Raw genomic sequence first — 24121 nt, 5'->3', positions numbered from 1 at the left:
GTGATAAAAGAAACAGAACTACAGTTCGCCAGTACACAAGCATTTAAATATATTGCCTAAGGAAGAAAAAAACCTTCAGTCATTGGTGACAGACTACCAAGTGAAACAAAACCGAAAACACTTTTTACAAGCTGTCCCTGGATTAGGATATGTGTACAAGTTACAAGAGTACAAAAACAAAACAAATTTGAATTGAATTTGTTTTGGATGCTCAATTTCTACCATCAGGATTGCAAGCTTGCTGAAGATTTGACCACTACAAAGTGGCTCTGCAGATCGATATCCAGACTACAAGAAATAAAAGAATAAAATTAATTGTTTGGAAGGAGCAGGGTTGGGTGTGGGTGACCTGGAAGTTCTCACAAACAAAATCAAGCACAGTCCCCAATAACAGAAAACAGAAAATCAGCCTGCAGTTGAAGGCTACCTTTGTGCGCATGGGGAAAGGAAGATGCTTCTTTGTTTTCATGATAAGAGTTTTTGAACACACCTGCAAAGGCTGCTCAGAGTGACCCACACATCTGATGATTGGCATGGGGAGTCAAGATTACTTTTTATAGTCTGGCAATAAATAGATAAATATACCAAGGCTCTGGAGAATTGTCACTGCTGTTTAAGAATTATTGACTTTTGATTTTATTTTTGAATTTTTATCTTCTGTATGCATCATAAGGGTAGGGTGAAAATAGTCTGAATAAATATATTTTAACAAATTAAAGTTGGGTAAAGGTAAAGGACCCCTGATAGTTAAGTCCAGTCACGAATGACTCTGGGGTTGCGGCGCTCATCTCGCTTTACTGGCCAAGGGAGCCGACTTTTGTCCGCAGACAGTTTTTCTGGGTCATATGGCCAGCATAACTAAGCTGCTTCTGGTGAAACCAGAGCAGCACACGGAAACGCCGTTTACCTTCCCACTGAAGCAGTACCTATTTATCTACTTGCACTTTGATGTGTTTTTGAACTGCTAGGTGGGCAGGAGCAGGGACCGAGCAAGGGAGCTCACCCCATTGCGGGGATTCGAACCGCTGACCTTCTGATCAGCAAGTCCTAGGCTCAGTGGTTTACACCACAGCACCACCCGCGTCCCACTTAAAGTTGGGTAGGTGCCTCATAAAATAGTGAATGAACAATGGGTGTGGAAGCACCCTTGGACTGGAAAAGTTCTCTCATTAAACTCTCATTTAAAGTACTTATTGGGCCACAGAAGCTGCCTCCAGGATAATGGAAAGAAATGCACCCTTTGCAATAATCTTGAATATGTCCAATTGCAAGCTCTCTTAAATGCTTAATGGAAATGGCAACTTAAATTCTGTCTCTGATTGCAGACCAAGGGAGATTATTTTCTAATGCACCTTAGAGCCTGAACTGCTGTGAACAAACAGATCCCCCCTCCCATGTATACCTGTTATTTTCTTTTATTTCTTACCAAGAGCTATTTGCAGGATGATACTTGGTTGGCAGCTCCCTGATGCTCCAACTCAGAATTATGGTGACATCCTTGCTGGGTGACAGATCAGTTTCCAACACAGGTCAATTCTTTTCTGTGTATCTTTACATTGTTTGCTGGCAATGGAACAGTTGAACCATCTGTCACTAAGCACGGAGGTGCAATAAGAACAAATTAATTCCACACCGCATGCAAGGTGACTTGCTGAATGACCCTCTGGGAAGTGCTAGGACTGCTAAAACTTATATTTGTTCAGTGGCAAAATGTAGTGCTAAATTTAAAATGTCCGAGAAAGTAAATGGATTTGTCTGTTAACTGGTCAGTTACTGCCTTGTATTCCGAGGCAAAGCAATCTTGCAAGCATTTTGGAATTGATCTTGGGGATGTATTGGTTAAAACCTGTATGAACCCCCCTCCATTTAATAACAAGGTAACATCTCTACTTCTTGACACCCCTGTGCCTCTTGTTTTCTGTATGTAATCTGCTGTAGTGTTGTCTAGAATCAAAATGAATTCTTGCTGTTTTATGTTGGGTGTACAATTTATTAAGGATGTGCAAAAGCTTCTAATGATTAGAAGGGCTAAAATTAATGTGTGCAGCGGAGTGAGGGGAATATGTATATTTATTAGAATGTGTTTTGATACATTGCACATACTAGGAGTGCCAGCTTGGCCCCGTGACCATGGGTGCCCGGGGCCATGGCCCCGGCACCAAAATTTTTGGGTACCCAGACCCTTCATGGAGAATTTTGTGGATGCTTGGGCACCCAGGGCCCCAGGGAGCTAGCGCCTCTGCTATATACCATGACGGTCCACACATATATCTATGAATGTGAGGAGGAACCTGCCATTGTGCTGCTGTTTCCCTCTCCACATGTTCACTTCAGCCTTTTTAAATGTCTGGAAGAGGCTTATTTTCTGGATAGAATAGGCACTGTGTGACTTGGTGCCTACATAATGCGAAATCAGACCATGAGTTTACAGCAGATTCTGCTTGTTACTGGTAGAAACTAAGGTTGGGAACCCAAGTATGGCATGAGTGACAGTGTGGAAAGAAGCAGTTCTAGAGAACACACAGTCAAGATGAGGAAATCTAGAACGTCCATTTTATAGCAGAGCTGCATGAGTTGCATTGTGTTAAAAGTCCCTTCTTTGCATGATCCAGTCCGCTGCCTGCAGTGTTTATAAAGCTTTCAGCAGCAAATATTGCACTAATTGTGGGGATTATTTTTCCTCTTTAAAATGGGGACTTACCTACTTGAACAGGAGTTGTGAGGGTTATATTTATAAGCTAATTTGATACTGCTGTGATAAATATAATGGAAATAATTTTATAATAGGGAGTCTTATGGGACTGTCACTAAAGTATATGAATTGGAAGGCAAGGGAATTAATGAGGGAATTGTAACTGAATTATCCTAAGGAGAGTAAATGAAGGAAAAGAACTGCTTTGGAGCACTTCATACATGTCTTTTCCTAGTAGAAAAATGTGTCCATGCAGGCTAGGATAGTGACTGTCCCAGGGCTGTCCAATGAATTTCATGACAACATAGAGATTTGAACTTGGGCTCTCCGTATTCAGATACCCTAGCCACTAAATCATGTGGCCTTCTGTACAGAAATCTGCCACAAAATGCAGGAAATACCAGGAAGATGGAGATTAGCAGGACAGACCATGTCATTTTTCCCCCCTGTCATATACCAGCATTGAAACAGTTTTAGAAGTCATTGCAGACCATGTTAGTTTGAGGTTGGTTTTGTGGGATGTACTGTTATGTGGTTCTGTTGTAGCACTTCCACTTAAATGAACAAGTCATAGATGGTAATCTGTGGTCCAGGAAATTATATATATATATATTGTGTGTGTGTGTGTGTGTGTGTGTGTGTGTGTGTTTATATTGTAATTTTATGTCGTGAACCACCCTGAGAACTACAGGTGATAATAATTTTCAGACATGGCCAGAAGAGAACAGGCAAAGGCTGCTTCCAGACGGATGGTTGTTGTGGCATCAGTGCTGCTTGTGTATGCAAGTTTTTGTACCCATTGACAGAGGAATAGGAGTGCGGGGGGGGGAGCTCACCGCCCCCGCCAGCATGATCCCGGTGGGGTGCCATCGCGGCTGCCCCCCACCCACGCTGGGCGCCCCCGGGATGTGTGCCAGCCCTGCCCCTGCCTGCTCTCTGCCTGAAGCTCCGTCACTGTTTGTACCTTCCTCACGATCAATGCTTTTTTCTGGGGGTACTCAGTGCTACTCATTACTGGCACCTTTTTTTCTAATGATAACATGTGGCAATTACTGTAACAACTTCATGGCGAGTACCAGCACCTTTTTTCCTTTCTTTTTTTTAAAAAAGGCACTGCTCCTGATACTGTTATCATAGAAGTTCCAGCACATATGGTAATTTAATTTTTTTAAAATATGGGTCTCTTCTTACTGAATAAGATCTCTTAAGTAAAAACAAAATGGCGCAGTTGTGCTCAGGCAAGGAGGAAGCAGGCGTAGGGGTGTGGCATTAGAGCAGTGGCAGAGCTTCATGCTCCGGCACCGGGGGGGGGGGTGCGCTGCCCAGGAGGCAGCCGCGATGGCACCCTGCCAGGATCACGCTGCCAGGGGCGGGGCGCTCCCCCCGCACGCCTCTTCCTCCGCCAGTGCATTAGAGACCACTCACCAAAATGATAACACATATCTGACACCCACCCCAAAAGAAGAAATGCTAAGAAGCATGTACAGTAGCAGTGACAGGAGTTATTTCTGGTGCCCCAGTCTATACAAGGATGCATAGTTTCATCAGTTGTCCCATGCTGAAGACATGTCAGAATAACAATCCAGTTTGGAGGAGCTAGCCTCTCAAAATCTCAACACCTGTGGGGGATTACCTTTAAAATGGTAATCTCAGTCCAAGCACCATGACATAAAAAATAATAATACAGAGGTCTTGCACAAGACTTTTTAGCAGAAGCTTGTGGCCTTGCACAAGACGTCGGTGTTGTTATTTTTAAAACCAACAAGTGGAAATAGATGTTGTCCCCCCCAAAACCTCCATTTTGCCTGTAGTAAAACATGATCTTCGGGCGGCTAATGTTTTCTCTTACACACTTTCAGTTAATTTTTTGAAAGGTGTGCACATAGAGGTAGAGAAATACCTGCATGCATGCCAGGAATGGGTAAGGCAGTGATGGAATGAAAGGGAACACACAACAAGGAAATTATTTCTTAAGAACCCCCACTGGTATTGATTAGACAAATTTTGGAGGCTAAAGTGCCTCCACTGTTTGAGGTAATGTGCCTCTGCATACCAGTTTCTGGGAACCACAAGCGAAAAGAGTGCTGTTGACCATAGGTCCTGTTTGCAGGCTTCCCCTGAGTATCTTCTGGCCACTGTGACAACAGGATGCTAGACTAGATTGCTGGCCTAATCCAATAGGCTGTTCTTATGTAATCTGGAAATAGCCAACCGCATTCAAATGCGAATTGCACATACAGAAAAATGGATCTAAATCATCCCTTTGCAGCATCACTGGAAGCAACCTGTGTCATTTGCACCAAGATAATGCCGAGAGCCATGAATCCTGGCAAGCAAATGCACTTCTAGCGTCTCATCCTGTTACTCTTCATAGTCACAGCTGTGGTGTTTTTCAGTACTTAAAGTGAGAGGGTGGTAGCCTCAGACAGGATGTAGACACATATTACAAAGAAAATGGTAAATGGAATAAGCAAGAGGTAAGCGTAGCTTTGCTGTCCAAAAGAAAAGAGAGTGGGAATGGAATTGTGCTTAGTCACCTCACTGCTGAATAATGTTTGGGAGACAGAAATTAAAGACTGGAGGCACTGATTTATCAAGTCCTGTTGGAATCAATTATTATTTGATGGCCTGATGGTATGAGCTCCTGTCATGAAATAGTGCCTTATTAAATGAAGCAGTAGTGGTGCTGTTCCCTTCTAGAACTGGGTCTAAACTGTAGATCCAGGCTGGAGGAGTAAATCTTGCCACTAGCACTTTTCTGTTTGTTGATGTAGGTTCTGAGCTGTAAGTTTAAAACATACTACTAAGGAAGCGTATACAATCTCTGCAGACTTCCTTTCTGTCTTATTTGTCAATGTTGTGTAAAGATAATTAAAATGTTAATTTAAACACGAAATAACAAGCCACATTGAATCACAGTAGAAAGATGCATGCCATATCAGTTCTTAGTTTTCCAGCATCACGTTTGACTAAGCAGTTATATTTGTTTTCCTTCTGTTGTACGAATATACTTTGTAAGTTACACATGTACTTTGTCCTCATTTCCCTACAGTCCTTATGCACAAAGTGGACCCGCCTGAAGACAAATACTATGAACCACCTGAAAGCTGAAGGGGGTATGATAGAGCCACCTTTGCGTGTGCCCAGAGACCTAGCTATTTCTCACGTAAAACCCCTGCATAACCTGTTCTACCAGTAGCAAAATTGGGACAAAAGGGAAATTTGCACTGTGACTTGGAGAAGCTAAGTAACAGCAGTTATCTTCTCCAAACAGTAGAAATGAGATAAGACTCCACCTCTCCCTCAAGCCTTCTGGCAGTCACAGAGGGATTGAGGGAGAGGCAGCGATTTCTGTCCTTTGTGCTGTGCTATGGAGAAAGTATGAAATGGATCTGATGGGGAGGGAGTTGATGAAAAAAATGAATAAATGGAGCCTGGCTAAAAAGCCAGATGACTGTTTTTGTGGACTTCCGTGAAGTGCCAAGTGTACAAGAAGTAGATGAGACCAAAACTCTTAACAGAGTAGTGGGAAACCTCTGGCCCATGGACCAGTCCAGGGGGTCCAGTTTGGCTGAGGGAGGGGTGCTGTGGACCTTTGTGCCTACAGAACAGTCAGTCATCAGCACCCGTCTTGTGCCTGCTCATTAACACTATAGACTGCATAGAACATATTAGAAGCTCTAGGTCCAGTCACTGGAAACAAAGTGATACTGTTATTTATAGAACACGCTGCCCTTTTAAAGATTAATGTGCTCACCAATATAACAACCCACTAGCATACTGATGCTAGAAAATAAGAAATACAAAAACATTCAGGGTTGTGTAAGTTCTGTGATTGCACTGTGCAAGGGTGGCATTTGGTACTAGGAGCACAATTTCATATTCTGAAGAATTCACCCCCAAAATCAATTTCCCAATCCTAAGAAACCTGTGAAATTTCAAGAAGCTTGACAGACTTTCCAGTGCATATGGAGCATGGCATCAGTGCTGTGGCATAATAACATAAGGAGAACCTGCTGCATGAGGCCAATGGCGCATCTTAGTCCAGCATCCTGTTCTCACAGTGGCCTCTTAGTGGGAAACCTGCAACAAGACCCAATGACAAGAGCACTCTCCCGTCTCATGATTTCCAGCAACTGGTATTTCAGAAGCACACTGCCTCCAATGCTATCCGTTGACAGTCTTATCCTCCATGAATTATCCACTCCTCTTTTAAAGCCGTCCAATTTGACTTTCCCTTTTTCTGTAAATAGCAGAAACATAACACACTATTCAAAGTAAACAGATAAATATTTGCACATGTTACAGAACTGAGCTTTTCTGATGCAGAATTTTTTTGAGCTATATTTAATGCACCCAGTAAACCGTTCTGGTAAAAACATGTCTAGCATCATGCCTCATGGAGGATTCTGGGTAACTGAAAAACTTAAACACACCAGCAGAATTCAGTTCAACAGAACTGCTCATTTTGGTTTCCTTTTTCTCTGGAATCAGTACTGTAAAAACTACCGTAACTGTACGAGGACTGCTACGATTGCTAATGTATTTGAACCATTAAGATCTATACTAGAGATGAAGCTTTTCTGTTCTTTCACCCATGAAAAGTGAGCTGCAGTATGCCAATCACTGCTGTAAAACTGGTCCTTTCCATGGTTCCAATTTGAAAGAAATATCATCTTTATCTTGAGGCATTCCTGTATTATCTACAGCTTGCCGACTCTTAGTCTTATGAGCTCCGGGACTGGGATGGTCTTTTAATAATAGGTCATTGCCCTTTCTAAGAATAAAGCATTCATCCTGCAGTTCCTTGGCTTTGTTGCTTTTTATGAGCAGGGTTTCTTTTGAGGTGACATCTGTAGCACTGGGGTTTGGATCTTCTACCTATGGCAAAAGGGGCAATCAGATTACAGACAACGTCAAACATTCATCTGTTTGTAATTTTAGGAGCTTGGTCTCTCAAGAAATTTATTTCACTAGAAGAATCCATCAACAGTGTGGGGCATAACACAATCTTATATTCTTACAGCATGGCTGTCATTGTAGTGAAGGTGAAGAGGAAGTAGACTTCGCTTTGAACGCAATGACATTCAGATGCACACACCTTGATACAATTTTATGCCTGTCTCCTTATCATGTCCCTGTTGGTATGTTTCTGTTTGCTTTGAGCAGCCACATGCAAAGGGGTCATAGTTTAAGGTGTTTCTGTAAATCTCACCTCATAGTAGGATGTAGTGTTCCTTCTCTCTTAGTGTTTGCTCATAAGAATGATAGAGCACTTGATAAGGCTCTGTACTGGGACCCAGGAGATTGTGAGCCCTTCCTGTTCATCTTCCAGTTCTTTGGGCAATGGGGCAATTTGCCTTTTCTTCTGTCCCAGATTTCCGTCTGCAAAATAATATTTTATTACTGACAGGAGGGTTAGGAGCTAAGAATGTGCACCTTTTTTGCAATCTTTCTTGGATTTGTTCTACTCTCTAGATTTCCCAAATTTGGATCTCCATCTGTTTCTGGAATACAAATCCCACCATCCCTAACTAGCAGGACCCAGTGGTCAGGGATGGTGGGAACTGTAGTCCAAAAAGAGCTGGAGACCCAGATTTGGGAAACATAGGAATAGGGAACCTGTGACCCTCCGCATGTTGTTGGACTCCAACTTCAGCCATCATGGACAGCCATTAAGAACAATGGAAGTTGTAGTCCAGCAACCGAGGACAAGTTTCCCATTGCTGCTCCTGAAGCAATGGTGTGCGAACATCAGTTTTGTATAGTCTATTTAAAAACAAACAAACCAAGAGCCAGTTAAGATGCTTGTGGCAACATAAAAGTTAATAGCTTCATTATGGCATAAGCTTTCATGGACTAGAGTGGATTTTAGTCCAGGAAATTTATTCCATAATAAACCTGTTTAGTCTTTAAGATACCACAGGCCTTTTTGTTGTTTCTCCTGCTCTGGACAGCACAGCTACCTCTCCAGAGTAGAAGCAAAACCTGAATTTCCAGCATGGTTGCAAGAGTAAGAAGCCGAATTTACTATTAAGGACATGCAACAGGGAAAAACACCAGGTCCATATGGCTGCCCACTAGACTGGTCTAAAGAACTGAAGTGTGTTGTTGTTTTAAACTCAAAGCTGTTTTTATAATGAAACCTATGCATTTGGTGGTTTCTTCTAAACTCAGTTGTGAGATTATGAATTAATTAGTTCTAAACCCAATAAAGAACATACTCTGGGAATGATAGACTTATAAATACATTTAATTAACCCAGGTGATAGCCTAGCGACTGTGTTGGCAGAGAGAAGTCAGAGAGTTATCAAGACAATTATCCACAAAAATCAAGTTGCTTTTATTTGACAGTGGCATAGACAAGTTATTGCTTTGGTTTCTTTGATGCTTTTTTGGTTTTTGGACCTACTTTCTCTGCAGAAAGTCCCGGTATAAATCTGCCACATATCCAGGTGAGTCTGGAAAAGACACCAGAGTGAAACCCTGGTGAATCGCTCCCAGTCAGTGTAAAGCAGTCCTGTAACTGTAGAGCAGGGATGCTAACCTGTGACCCTTCCAGTGTTGCTGGACTCAAACTCAGCCCCACCCAGCATGCTAATGATCAGGAAATATGGGAGTTCTAGTCCAGAAAGGTCCAAGGAAACCATTCTGCAATCTATTAAAGATAAAACCCATCTGCTTACCTTCTCCCACGGCTATGTGCTCCTCCTCTGGCAAGCTGTGTTTTTCTTTCCAAGCCCCAGAATGGAATCCATGACACGATGGTTGGGCACTCACACTGCTGCTGGGAGTTTTCATTGGCTGAGCATGGGTTGGTAGTCTATTCCCTGCCCAATTCAGCATCCCCACAGGGAAGGGTTGTTGTGTTTTTTTTAAGAATTTTTTTTATTAACCAACCAATCACATCAAATCAAACCAAATTACATAAATTCCAAATTACACAGCCGAATTTTAAATTTTTGTTGGGGGTACCCATATTTCAAGTTCTGAAGGGGATCCAATCAACTTCTTGCTTCTTACTGCTGTTTTAATGTCCACAAATCTAACCTTATGATGTTCACAGTACTATCCAGTCCTTTCTTCTTGTTTTTCCACATCTCTTGTTGTTATTTTCGTATATTTTTCCTTTCTCTTTGTGACCTCTGATAGTCTCCACAAGCTGGTTAGACAGTTTGTAATCCTGCGTGGATATTATTATTTTTTATCCAGTAGCCATATCCAGACGTTTTCCATGTAACATCACTTCCATACATCAAAACAGTCTTAGCGTCATTAATCTTCACCAGTCTGCCTCCTTTCTCAAAACCCCTGAGGAGATTCACCAGGAATGCAGTCTGAAAACAAGTCCGTTCCTTCTCTCGGCTATAAATCCTTTGGCAAGATGGCGACTCTGAATTAATTGCTGCGCCATTCCAAAAGCTCTTATTTCTTCTCGATCTCCATAAAGCATACTTTTGGTTAAAGTTTATCTCCACACAGACCTTAATCATCCTGCTTGGGTCAGTTCAGCCAACGATTCTAATGAGGAGGGGTTCTTGTAAATCACATAGAAGGAAAGTAAAAAAGGTTTCCCCCCCCCCATTCAGTCCCGTTGTCAACATACCCAGCCTTTGGTGTATCTTCGTTGTAAAATATTCCTGTTTCTCCAACCCGTCGTCTTCTTTCACAGAGGTCAGTCAAATTGGCAGACTTCACTCCCCTTCTTCACTTGAAATACGTGCATTTGCTTCTTTTGTAATTATTCCAAATTGCTGCAGCTAGTGCGCGATCAGAGACAGTGTCCAGGAGAGCCGAGGTCCACATGGGGGAATTCTGCCTAGGGCCCTCACCCCCTTCTTTCGAATTAGGGGGTGATTTATGGGCACAGCAGGCAAGGGCAGTGTTCCCCATTTCCTTGGGGCAACAAGGGAGGCTGCCTACTCCCATAACAGCCTCTTAATTACCCCGTGTGGGTCGGAGAGATGGTATTGTCGGCCATCTTCCAATGCGCCCCCTAGTGGGCCCCCCCAGGGAAGGGTTGTTAGGAACTGTCCTTACGGCCGGTGGCCCCCGTGGCAGGGTTGCTTCCCATGCTGAGGCCTCTGACATTAAAAGGATTTGATAATCATTCTCCCCTCCTTTGCCTCAGTTTTTCAACAGGTTATGTTGGTTACACTCCAGTTCATGTAGGTCAGTGTGAGTTTATTGATTTCAATGGAGGAGGTAAGGCTGGGCCACTTACCCTCATGGACTGCCATTGTCCCCAGTATTGATGGAAAAATCAAATGCATTAATAGTTTGATTATTTAGCACCTGCAGTTCCATCACTCTGGTGACACAATGCACATTGTTCATTTAATGACTCGCCTCCATATCCCTACTGTGTATCTAAAGTTGTTTATTTCCCTTCTAAATTCTCCAAAGCTCCTAATTGCATTTCTCTTTGGTGTCCTGGAAGTGTCCCTGTCTGTGACAGGTCTTGATTACTGGTGTGTTTGATTGCATCTAAAGATTAATGGGTACATTTGCATAAGGCCCCACTTGGGAATCCTCCCCTATGTTCTGATTTGGCTTCCTTTAAAAATACATTGAAATGAGAGAGAAGAGCCTTTGCCTCTCTGTGTGATTCCTGCATGCAGTAATTGCTCATTCAGGCTGCACATTCATTGATCTAATTCCTTTTGTGACTGTGAGAAAAGTGATTGGTTAGGAAGCATGCAGGTTGTTAATACTTCCTGCAATTTTTGCAGTTGGCAGGGAGATTTGTACATGTATTATTTGCATGGAGAATGCACATTCATATATTAAATACTGCTGCAGAGTTTAAAGTTACTTGTGGCTTTCAGTTACATCTTGTGTTGCAAAAATGAACTTGCAGGTAGGACAGGGTTTTTAAATTGCTGCACTAATTAGAGCAAAGTCATGAATCATTAGGTTTTTTTCTAGTCTTCCACTGACTGACTTATGACCCTAGAACTTCTCTGTATATTAATTTCTTCCAAACTAGTAACACAGTGGTTATTATCTCTAGCTTCAGGTAGCCTAGGCTTGACTGGGAGCAGAACAATATATTTGGGTGCTTTCAAATTACAGTGGTGCCCCGCAAGACGAATGCCTCGCAAGACGGAAAACTCGCTAGACGAAAGAGTTTTCCGTTTTGGAGGTGCTTCGCAAAATGAATTTCCTATGGGCTTGCTTCGCAAGACGAAAATGTCTTGCGAGTTCCTGCGGGGTTCCCCCCCCCTTTTTCTAAGCCGCTAAGCCGCTTATCAGCTGATCCGATAAGCTGATAAGCCGCTAAAAGCCGCTAATAGCGCTAATCCGTCAATGGGCTTGCTTCGCAAGACGAAAAAACCGCTAGACGAAGAGAATCACAGAACGGATTCTTTTCGTCTTGCGAGGCACCACTGTATGCTTTCCTCAGGCATTATCTTACAAAACATTTATGTGTTTGTTTAATAAACAAGATAAGATAAGCTAAAATTTATAACCTGCTCTTCTAGTGTCCACCAGGGCAGCTAACAACAATTAAACTATAAAATGGTTTTGTACATTTTATGCAGAGGAATCAACTAGATATCAATAATATTATTTCTTTGTACCACAGTTGCTCTGCTATCTACAGTGCTTACACGTAGACGAGTGGTGGCCAATGTTTTGCCCTCTAGATGTTGTTGGACTCCAGCGCCCACCAGTCCCAACATCATGGCCTAAAGATCAGGGAGTGTGGGGATTGTAGTTGAGCAGCACTTGGAGGGCACCACATCAACTACTCTTGTGCTAGACTGTTTGCAGCAGCTACGATGAGCATACTTCCTGTGTGGACTGAGGTTAGCGGGTTTGTTTTGCCTCCCATCCAAAAGCATTATCACTGCCAGGAGAAATGGCTATCCGCAATTTCTCTGATAAATTGCATGGTGATAAAAATTATCAATCCTTCTGTGAAATGAAGGATCTTGATTTCTGCAGTGCTCATCAGTCCTGCAAACCAAATGAAACAAAGCACAAAATTACTACCTCATCCAGAGTTCGGAGATGCCCGTGGCCACAAGCTTAAGAGGGGTTTCTGTAGTAAAAACTAATAGACTTGTCTTTACTGTAGTAGTTTGGCTCACGGTTCTAAGAATCTGTGCTGAAATCCAACTACAGGGCCAGCCCTATCATTAGGCAGAATGAGACACCCTCCTCAGGTGGTAGATGCTGCATGGCAATATTGGCAGCCCCTTGGTTATTCCCCTCTTTGGAAGACAGAGCTGTGTGTCCCCAATGACCTGTCTTCCACCCCTAAACTTGCCTGCTGTCCATGTACCATCCCATCAGCACCATTGAAGTAAAATTCTACTGCCAATTCAGTCAGCTTCTGTACACAGAATCGGTGTGGACATGCCATCATGTCTTTTGGCACAGGCAGCAAAGTTTATTGCGCTCGCCTTGCCCAACACTACCCACATTCTGTAACGAATACTTCTGTGGCTTCCATCATTGACAGTGGGGACTCTCATTTAGTGTGTGAAAGGCTGCGTTCTGTATGGCGTTGCTTGAGAAGTCTTAGCAATGCTGCCTCTACATCAAATGCAGTGACGTATCTCCTTTAAAAAAAACTTACTATGTGCTTTACTCACCTCTGGGGAATATATTTCCCCTATGCAAGCTCAGGTGGCAACTTAGGCATCACCCCATAGGAATGATATCACCAAAAAAAGAGGACACTGACTTGCATAATGTGCAGATTTGTATATAGGCAAGCAAATTTAGATGCTATCATTGTAACTTGAATAGAAATAAAATGCAGCTCACCATAATGTGAAGTGTAGGTGACCTGCATCATCCTTCACCTGCTGTCTAGGTGTTAACTAGTGAAGGGGACCTTCGGAGCACCTGCTCTCCTTTCTTGTCTTCTTTATCATTAAACCAAACTCAGCAACCAAACTCAATTGAAGACTCTGCTCTGTAAATTAGCATACTTGGCTACTCTAACGCATTTCACTGGTTCTTATTTTGGTCTTTTCCAGTTAAAACAGGCTGGTACCCTTTCTGCCTTGAACACTGCCAGTTCCCTTCCCCTTGCATCTCCCACCCACTCGGGGGGGGCGCTTCTGTTGAGAATTATACACATGGAACAAGTCCTACAAGCCCTCTGGAGTGTATTTGTGCTGCTGAGCAGGTCTGCTAAGTCCTCCTGTGCCAGAGATAGATACATTTAACAGTGTAAAATGTACAGGTAAAGTGTGCTGGGCAGTAATCACCTAGGGGCCTCTGAAAAAGGCTATGAGCAACATCTATGTTGGTTTTCTGCTTTTCCCATTTGGGGAATAGGCAAGATCCCAGAGCAGGTTGAACCAATGCATCACTGAAATGTCCACTTATCAGATCTGCGACGACGATTCTCCTGTTATCATTGACTGCTCAAATAGCAACCTCTCATGTATCGTATAAGACTTATATTGTCACAGTAAATGGCTCAGTGGGATAATGGTTCTTACAAGCTAGATGAAACCAGAATGTCACACTAAGAACCATTCTGTTTAACTGTTCAGGAGAGTCCCACCAGAATAACCGGGTGTTCATCAGAAGATGTCTTTGGGGAGCCCTGTCCCACTGTTGTTTATCAGCATCTGGTATTCAGTGATACATAGAGTCAGGATGTGGAGGCTCCGCTTAGCTATAATGACTAATTGACATTGATTGGCATGTCCTCCATGAAAGATGCTGAACACTATGCTGAGGGAATGGTGTGCTGCTTCTCCAACCGCTTTGGGAATATATCACATGCTGTGATGTCCTCTGCAGGTGCCCCAATAGAGGTGGAAGCTCAGAAGGCATTTCTGTACTCTATACCACTTTTCTAACAAAAATTGCAATGCATTATATGTCATAGAAAGTTCTGATGGGGGGCGGGAGGTCAGTATGTTCATTGGGTAACTACATATAGATGTGTTTGTGTTTGTTTAAGAGCTTGTATGGCAACATCCTTTACTCCTCCTTTCAAAATTCTGCAAAAAAACAACAACCGATCAGCCAACAAATTTTTTTTAAAACATCTTTGCAAAAGTAACTTAACGTGATTTAAGTACTGAACTGTGTTTATTCCATTGGTAGAGAAATTGGAAGGGATTTTGTACAGTGAACACACCCACCCCTAACAGCCAAGGTCATTCTCTCCCCTCATGGTCTTCCTTTTGGTTAGCACCTGGGGAAGGAGTTCCCATTCATGTACATACCTTACTTTTAACCTGTTTGTTGAACTTAACAAAACTTAGGCATTTTAGAAATGATTGTTGCTACTAGAAAAGCTGCTGCTACTACTGTGTGATGGTGATAAATAATGTGTAGGCATGTAAGAACAATCTGCATCTATATTGGGATTGTGTTTAAGGTGTAATATTGCTTTATTGCTTGCCATCCTGGGTTCCTTTGGGAGGGTGGGCAGGATATAAATTTAATTTTAAAAGCAATAAATAAGAATACAACATACAAAATGAAGCGGGATGTCATAGGATCATGTCAAAAGCTGCATGAGCCAACTGAAGTGTTCTGTTTTGTTGGTGTTCTAGAATGTAACAAAACCAGTGGAAGAAAAAGAAGAAAAACCTAAAGCTCCTACTGTCCAAGAGTTGAAGGAGAAGATTGACAATTACAACTCAAAAGTCAACAACTGCTTGCTGATGAAGCTGGTATGTACGGCATTTTCTGTATTACTTGTTACTTTTAGGACAGGAGTGTAGGCTCTTGTCATGCAAGCTACAAAACAGTATACTGAAGCTGGTCTTCTCCCCCCCCCCCCCCGTGGCAATTGTAGTGGAGGTATTCCTAAATTCAAAGGTGAACCAATCTCTACCTCATGCCCCTTGTACTCATTGGGGAAATGTACACTTTTTTTGTCCACCAATAACACATACAACAAATGAAACCCTGACTTTGGAGAGTTGCCGTTTCCCCAACTGGGGTGGCCACCTAATTCCTGTGGCGATGTGTGGGGAGGAACTCATCCACAGCTGATGCTTTATAGAGCTGACCACAAAGACAAAATATAAAAAGTATTGATTTTTACCTCGATCCGTCTGTATCTTTTGGGTAGTCTTATTATGAGAGTACAGCATAGCTCAATGATTCATAATCAATAAGTTCATTAAGAATGGACCAGGGCTTCACAAGGAGTAAATGGAAAAAAGAAGCAGCGTTCACGCTTATCACAACTTTGCTTTTCAGAGGTAGAGTACTTGAGCTCCAGTCTGTGTCAATTCCTTTCACACCGTGTTGGTCGATGTGCATGGTTGCGTTTAGATTGTACATTACTTCTTGGATGCTGCTGTGCTTACCGGAACTGATCAATATAGCAAAGCTGACATAACATCCCAGCCAAACGGATATATAACATCCTGATATACAACAGCTGCTGCCATCAATCTGTTCAGTATTTTGGTTGACCATCTTTCATATCAAAACAACAACTTCTGGAGCAGATTTTTGAGAGTGCATAGGAGTTGGGGCCAGCCCAAGGCATTTTGGCCCCTGAGCTGAACCACAAAGTGGTGTCATCATCCCCACCCCCTGGACCAGGGAAGATGGGGTAAGGGAAGATCTACATCAGGAACAGGGGAGGAATAAATATCTACATTGGGAACAAGGGTGGGAGGCCAGCAGTGCCTCCAAATCACCAAGAGGCCCCTGTAGATGCAGCATGGGGAGGGGGCTGCTGAGGAGATGGCAGATCTGGTCTCCAAGGAGCATGCCACAGCGGTTGGTTCCACTACAGTGGCAGCAACGGGCAATGCATTCCTTGGAGGCTGGATCTGCTGCCCCTGTGGACCTTGCCACCTGATGTGGTTGCCTCCATGGGTGGAGTCTGCAGTGGGGTTGGGAGAGAGAAAGGGAAGTCTCTTTCATTAACGGATGGGCAGCATGGGATTTCACCATTGGCTCTAGTAATTGTGCACAGGTCTTCTGGTAAGGAAAATAACTTGAAGTGCCTCTTTTAAGCAGCAAGTCCAAAGGACAGACACTCTTTGAATACAGGATTTGGATAGATCTCTCCATCAGCAGAACTCCTTCGAAGCTTATTTTGTGAACCTGTGGTGTAATTGGTGTGAGCCATATAGCAGCTGGGCAAAACTGTTCTGTAGCTAATTTTGAATCTTCAGCTGAAGCATTCTGTAGCCACTACAGCAAATGATTTTCCACAAATAGCTCTATTGTTCTAGCCCAGATGAGCCAAGATTAACACAACCAGCCCCCTCCCACTGTGGTTCACAGCTGCCCCAGATCTCATGCCCATATGGAAGCAGAAGTGTTCATTTTTTTCCATCACAGGAAATGTACCATCCAAGGTACAAGGACCTTTGATAATTTGCTTTCAGTTGGTATTCTTGGTTATGTTCTCATCTGGAGAAACAACAGCCTAAACTCTGCAGATACACAAAGAGAAGGCCCATTCAGAATTCAGACAAAAGAAAGGCGATGGCTTTTTCACCCAACTCATGTTGGCCTGTGAGTCTTTCAGCAATGACTTTACCTTGCTAAGCTGTGCTTGTGGCTTAGAATGCCCCCAGAGAATGACTAGGAGTCATTGCTAGTGCAAGTCAGTAAGTGATGCTCACTCTTGTCGCTTACCATCCTGTTTTCTGGCCCTTGTTGCTCCATAATATTTGTCAGGTCACAAGACTGCAGGACTGATACAAGCCATAAGTGGCAGAATTTAAAAGAATAAAGTCAGAAGGCTTAATAACCCGATATTCCAGGGTTGGGGAGAAACTGTGGCTCCCCCGGGATGATGGGAATTGTAGTTCAGCAGCACCTGAAAGTTCATAGGCTCCCCAACCCTTCTGTACTCCTTGGTTCACTCCATTTGTCTCAGTTCTTTCATGCTCCTCTGGTCTCTAGATGTACCCTTCTCCTCAAGCTAGAGTCTGTCCTCATTTGCACATAATGCTAAATTTCTTGTAGGTTTCATAGCGTCAAAAAGCTAAGAAAAGAGCTTATTAAACTAACATTTTGTTTTAAACCAGGTTCCCTGTTTCACATGTAACACTAAGCCAAAATCCTTTAAAAGAAAACTCATCTCTGACAAACTCCTCTTCCCAGCTGTACAGGCAGAGGAGAGCCCAATTTTTCACTTGGACTTAAACCAGGGTTGTCAACTTAACACTAAACCATGGTTTGGAGTTACATGCAAACACCGCCTATGTGTGCTTTTGCCTGAGGGAAGTGAGAATTCAAAGCAACTGCACTAGCTCAGCCTATCAGTACTGAAGGTTTCCCCCATCCCATTCAGTTGTTTCTGTCAATAGTCAGTGAATGGCTCTGAAAGCTTTATGGTAGCTTTTATGGAAATAATAGCTGTGTCCCATATTTCAAAAAATTCAGCAAACAAAATAAATGCCACCAACCCTGCTTTTTAACATCTTTTCAACCTTCATTTTAATTCCATCAGAATGATGACGGCACTTACACAGGCTTCATCAAAGTTCACCTGAAACTTCGCCGGCCTGTGACGGTGCCAGCAGGGATCAGGCCGCAGTCCATCTACGATGCCCTCAAGGAGGTCAACATGGCCAACATGACAGAGAAGAGAACATCCTTCTACCTGCCACTGGATGCCATCAAACAGTTGCACATCAGCAGCAGCACCACCGTGAGTGAGGTGATCCAAGGACTTCTGAAGAAATTTATGGTGGTGGACAACCCCCAGAAATTTGCACTTTTCAAGCAGATGCAGAAAGATGGTCAAGGTGAGATAGTGTTCCCTTTTGAGACAGTAATAACAATAAAGTGACCAGGCTTCAAAGAAGAGCTGCTTGCTTCTTGGCTGTGTCTTGCTCTCCACCTTATCCCACTCCAGCAACAAAAGCTGAGGCTGCTCAACAGTTTCTTGAGATGGGGTTTGTGTAGGAGTTTTTTTGTTGCTGCAGTTGATACTAAAAAAAATTGTATCTTTAATTCATATGCTTTATATGGAAGTTGTTCAGTTTGGTTGTGCACTCATTCATGTGTTTCATTTCTTGTTTATAGCTATAATAATTTATTATTTATACCCCGCCCATCTGGCTGGGCTTCCCCAGCCACTCTGGGCGGCTACATTTGTTATGTTTGTAATTCTGTAAATCTTTTTATGTTGTAAGCTGCCTTAAGCATAGTTTTAACTGTGGGAAGGCGGCATACAAATAAAATGATGAAGACGATGCTAGCCTGTTTCTATCTCTTTGTTTCAAAACTGTTTATGTTTATAATGGTAAAGTCCAGAGATGCCTCCCCAGATCTGGTGAGATCCAGGTGTTATGGGCTGCAACTTCCACTACCCCAACCATTGAGCTGTGTAGTCTAAATTATCTGGAGGAGAGTCTGGTGAAGGTTGCTCTGTAAGCCCCATTTGTGCTTAAGACTACTGTCCCGTCCCCCCCACCGCTTTTACAGAATGGTCCCAGGTAGTTGTAGTAGAAGGCTATGGAGAAATTATGACTCAAATGGATACAACTGGATGCTTGTAGTTTGTCTTGGAGCCAACTGGAAGTGTTACTAATCTGCCCTATTACAGATTTCCTTGAGGGATATACTGTAAATGGCTGGCGCTAACCCTCAGTTCTGGAGAATTTAAAATAAATGTTTATGAAATACTGTAGTGGTTCACAGCTAGCCACTCCTTTGGGAAAGGGAGGGAAAGAACTGCAAAACATCACTTGGATGCTGCAGCCTTTTTTCTTTCTTTCTGTCCTCTCCTTGATGTTCTGTGGGCCTTCACAACATGGAGAGGTGTGGGAGGGCTTTTTTTTAATAGTTGAAATATGTGCCTTCCTTTTCAAAGGCCTCAGGTGATTCTCTCATGTTTTTGTCCCCTCTGCAGTTCTATCCCAGAAGCTCTCGGTAACAGAGTACCCTTTGTACCTCCGGCTACTAGCAGGTCCTGACACAGACATTCTCAGTTTTGTGTTGAAGGAAAACGAAACAGGGGAAGTTGAGGTAAGTCTGGAAGCTGCTTGCCTTTCGAACCTGCACAAACACGTTCTGCTCTCAGAAAGCAGGCAGTCACATCGCACAAGCAGCCATTTGCAGTGGGTGGAAAAAGCACACTTCCTGCTCTTGTGGTTGCCCTTCTTTGTTACTGACGATACGGATTATTCAGTGCCAGCATTTGAAGATGGAAGGAATAGAGGCAAATAAAAGGCTCCTTGAGCCAGGAGTCTTTTAAGGCTACATTTGATTCCCCTTTCTTTATTGTTTACACTTGGCTTTCTTTAAAGTTTGACTGTACCTGTAACAAGTCAGCCTCTTTGCAGAGTTCTGAGCCATAATCCTTAAAATGCTTGTTTTAAAAGTTTTGGAACAGGGAGCATATGGTAAATCTTCAAAAGGTAGATGAGCTTGGTGCAATATTGCAGATTAGTCATTTGCATCCATGGATTACCTAAATACATGCTTTCTCCACTCTCACCCTACCCTCACATCATCTGGATGCACAGAGACAGCAATATAGCAAACGGATAATTCCACTGTGTTTTTAAACTAGAGGACTGAGCTAAAGTATGGAATTACACTATCTCCTTTTTCTGTTGAGCACGAGAAACAACTTCAAAATTAAGAATAGGCATGCCTTCCAGAACTCTGCCATAAGCTGCTTTTCAAAATACAGTTTGCTGGCAAAATGGAAGTTCTTAGAGGAGCAAGGATTCCCCGTAAAGTACTCTTGCTTAGAAACCTGATCTGACTGGAAGCCCCAGGTCTTCAACACCTTAAAGAGTTACCTTCTCTCTTTATTCTTCCTCTTATGGCAAGAATGGGGAAGCTGTGGCTGTTGTTGGGAGTCCCAACTCCCATCAGTCCCGGCCAGCCAGACAATGATCAGGCAATGTTTATCTCAAGGCCCACAGGTTCCCCATTTCTACCTGCGGGCATCATGTTCTGTAGACCCAGCTCTTACAGAGCACATTGGTAATACAAAATGTTGAAATTCATGCACAGAATGGGTTTTTTCTTAGGGTCATAATATCTCAAGAATCTCATGTATTTACACATTCCACTCCATCTCTGGGTGGTGACTGTGATTTAAAGGGGTGCATATATACATTGCTTCTTTTTTACTTTATTTTGTCGTGTCTCTAGTTCAAAACATGCTGTCACTGAAGCCCCAAACAACTTTTAATACTCCAAAGCTGAAAAGTGGATTGGGTGGTGTCTTTGAAAGGGAAACAACCATCGCTTGGGATTTTTGCCTTGAACTGCTGTGCTTACAGAATTATTCCCCAACCCATTCTTTGAACTTGGGTTTTATTTCTTTGAAAAAAATCTTTGGAGAATTCACCCTTTGAACTGTGCGAAATTGCAAAGTTTGGGCACCTGGATTTTTTATTTTATACCACCACCTGGCTTAGTAAGTCAGGATATGAACAAGTGCTGTTCACCTCCACACAGCCCCATCGATCCTCCCTGCAAGGGAGCAGCAAAACAAGCCAGGATTCAGTTCTTAACCATCATTTCAGGGCTCACGTATGATTAATGTATTATAAGGAAGCCAGGATATTAAACTACACGAAGAGAGAAGCAAGAGTCCTGAGCACCCACAAGCAGTTAGCGCATAGCATGGCTTATTAAGTGAGGAATTGATTGCATGAACTGGGCCACTGTCTGAACCTTTTTGAACTGCAGCTATTGAATCAAAGGGCGATCGATAAAACCTAGCAAACTCTATTCTAGAAAGCCACCCCTTAAGCACATTGGAACTCTTTTTTGTGGTGGAAAGCCAAGTTGGGAAAATTATATAGGGACTGTAATTTTTCCTGTGGGAGGCTTCTACTTTCTGGGCCTGAAGGTTTCAGTGTAGCAAATGAGGGAAAATGAAAGACTGGGGAGGATGAGTTATTTTGTGGGTTTTTCCTGCAGAAAATCATGTCAGTTAGTCAGGTCACATCTAGCATCTACCCACAGACTTGGAATAATGTGTATTTTCTGTCTGCCAATCTAAAGTTTGTTTGTGTGTGTGTGTGCTTTTTCTCCACAGTGGGATGACTTCTCTATTCCAGAGCTACAGAATTTCCTGGTGATACTAGAAAGGGAAGAAAAAGAGAAAATCCAGCAAGTGCAGAAAAAGTATGACAGGTTTAAACAAAGACTGCATGAGGCCTTGAAAGAAGCAAATGGGAAGCCTGGATAACCTGAACTTGGAAGTGTGGCTAGGGATAAACTAAATTTCAAAAAAAATTATATTATTTAAGAATGGAAAGAAACCCCACCCAACCAAAACCTTTTTTTCCTCAGGACACTTTTTCAATTGGTTGTAGTCCATGGTGTGTGCTCAGAACTGGCAACTATAGAACAGGAAATTAAATGTTCCAATCCACTGACCCTCCAGAAACCAAAAATGAACACTGCTTCTTCCCATCTCCCCTGCTTGTACAGAACAGAATAGACAGGAAACTTTGCAGTGAATGCCGAATATCCAAGGAATTGGGTTGCTTAAGGTATAACCACCCCCTCCCCTTCTCAATGTATTTCAGTGTGAGTTTGACCCTACAAACTAGTTTTGAAATCTTTCCTCTTTGAGGCTAGCTTAAGGATGAGCTAGTAGTTCACACAAGCAGTGGAAGATGCCTTGTCTTCAATTGTACTACCTTCTTTTCTTCTCCTGCCATCCCAGTACCTTTCCACGTGGATTTATGTATGTGTGGCAGAAGTGAGTTGAACGTGTTCTCTGTAGTAATTTAATCACATGGGAGGGTTATTGCTCTGGTACATGTGGACACTGTAGAGGATGCCAAACAGACTTGCACAGAATGAACAGAATGAATGAACGAGATGTCAAGAAATCTGTAGAAGTAGAGCAGGTTTTGATGAGCTTTAGAGTGCTTTGGCCTTTGAGCAAGAGTTTATATTTTCACACAGGAAAATAAGGTCAGTTTTATTTTTGTTTTGGCAACACTTCAGGGTTGTTTTCTTGTTTATGCTTCCAGCCTAATATTTTCAACTTAGAGCCCTTCCTTCCAGGATACAGTTTCCTCTTACCCAGTAGGAACTGGGACCAGGGTGCAGGTCTGCTAATGAGCCAATTTGGGGCTCATCTCCCAGCACTTACAAAAATGGAATTGATTCTCTATGTCATTTGCATTGCAAAACTGTTTCGTAACACCAGAAGGCCCACATCTATTTTTTCAGAACCTGGCTACCCTTCATGACGTTGTTCGGAGCAAAGCTGTCTTTGGGAAGGCAAAGGAAGGAAGATTTGTTTCTTTCTCAGGGCTGAGTGCAGGGGTTCTACACCGCAGCTGAAAGGGCACAGAGCTCTCAGGTACCTCCAAAGTTATCTTCAGGAAGTCCACCACCACAGCGTCCCCCATAGACAGTTACCAATCTCTAATACAAGATGTATTAGCACAGCACAAGGAAAGCAAGATGCAGATCCAGATAAGCACATGCAACTATTGAACCCAGGCGAGAAAGCACTCAAAACTCTTCCTAAGCGCTGTTGAAACTGTTGGCCTGGCACACTGAGGAGGGACCCCAGGATGTCAGCCTCCTGCGCCATCACCAAGAGACAAGAACAGGAAAACAGTCTTTGTAAGTCACTGACTACTTCTCCCTAGGAATGTTGAGTATATATAAATATATATAATGTCATGTTTTATTTTTATTTTTTTAAAGAACTGCTTTTCAATAATGGCACTCTTCCTTTCCCTGCTCCCCTCACCCCCATCCCATAACAGCATGTCTTGAACATTTTTAATAGAAGGCATGGCTTCTTATGCAATTTATGTGAATGCTGCTGACTAAGCCACCTGCAGAAACAGGCTGGCATTATTTTTGTTTTGTTTCTTTAAAAGATTATATATAGCTAAGGGGCATTAAGAGGAGAAGGGGGGGGGGAACCACCACGGAGCTTGGATTTTGAGAGAAAGCTTAGCCACTTCAGCGGTGGCAGAGCAGACGCCTTAGAGAGAGGAGTTAGAGGAGGCCCTACCTTAAGAAGCGCAGACTACTGCTGGCAGTGCCTTTGTTAGTATACTGTGTTGCCTGCATCATCTGTACGTGTGTAACTTTTTTTTTCTTTCAAAATGGGTCAATTGTAAAACATGTGCAGTCTGTAAAGAATGGAATTAGTGAAAAGCTTACGTGGTAAAGTAAATAACATTTTTGCCATGCTGGTAATTTATTTTTACTACTGTTTCAACCCTATGACATTTTCTTGAAAATGCCACCTACCTTCCAGCTTTTTTTTTTTTAAGCTCCTAAAGAAATCTGTTCATGCGATACAAAATTGTGTTAAGAGAAACTATCGAAAATAAAACAGCCTCTGATGAAGCGAGGAGTTCAGTCGGTTTGTGTTCTTCATGCCCTCCTGTGGTATGCGGTGGTATTGCAGTGTGTAAACAAAGAACGCTACTACAGTGGTACCTCTGTTTAAGCAGGTAAAAGCGTTTGGGGAGGGTTGCTGAGGGAGAGAACAAAATCCACAATCATGGGAGG

At 42.8% G+C, this 24121-nt stretch overlaps 1 protein-coding gene across 2 annotated transcripts in view; it reads left to right on the top strand.

Moving 5' to 3' along the window:
- The window catches only part of RASSF5 (Ras association domain family member 5), a 103119-nt gene extending 79163 nt beyond the window's left edge, over positions 1-23956 (top strand). For both annotated transcript variants that reach the window (XM_083509005.1, XM_083509006.1), the window contains 4 exons: positions 15229-15348; positions 18105-18402; positions 19512-19627; positions 21663-23956. In XM_083509005.1, coding sequence (XP_083365131.1) covers positions 15229-15348; positions 18105-18402; positions 19512-19627; positions 21663-21815 — 687 coding nt within the window. In that variant the 3' untranslated portion in view covers positions 21816-23956. The remainder of the gene's footprint in view (positions 1-15228; positions 15349-18104; positions 18403-19511; positions 19628-21662) is intronic.
- Positions 23957-24121: the final 165 nt, after the last annotated feature.

The sequence above is a fragment of the Podarcis liolepis genome (genome assembly GCF_965112155.1).
Source record: "Podarcis liolepis genome assembly, chromosome: 6".
Lineage (NCBI taxonomy): Eukaryota > Metazoa > Chordata > Lepidosauria > Squamata > Lacertidae > Podarcis > Podarcis liolepis.
The sequence above is the reverse complement of the archived record's forward strand: the minus strand, read 5'-3'. Positions and strand labels throughout refer to the sequence as shown.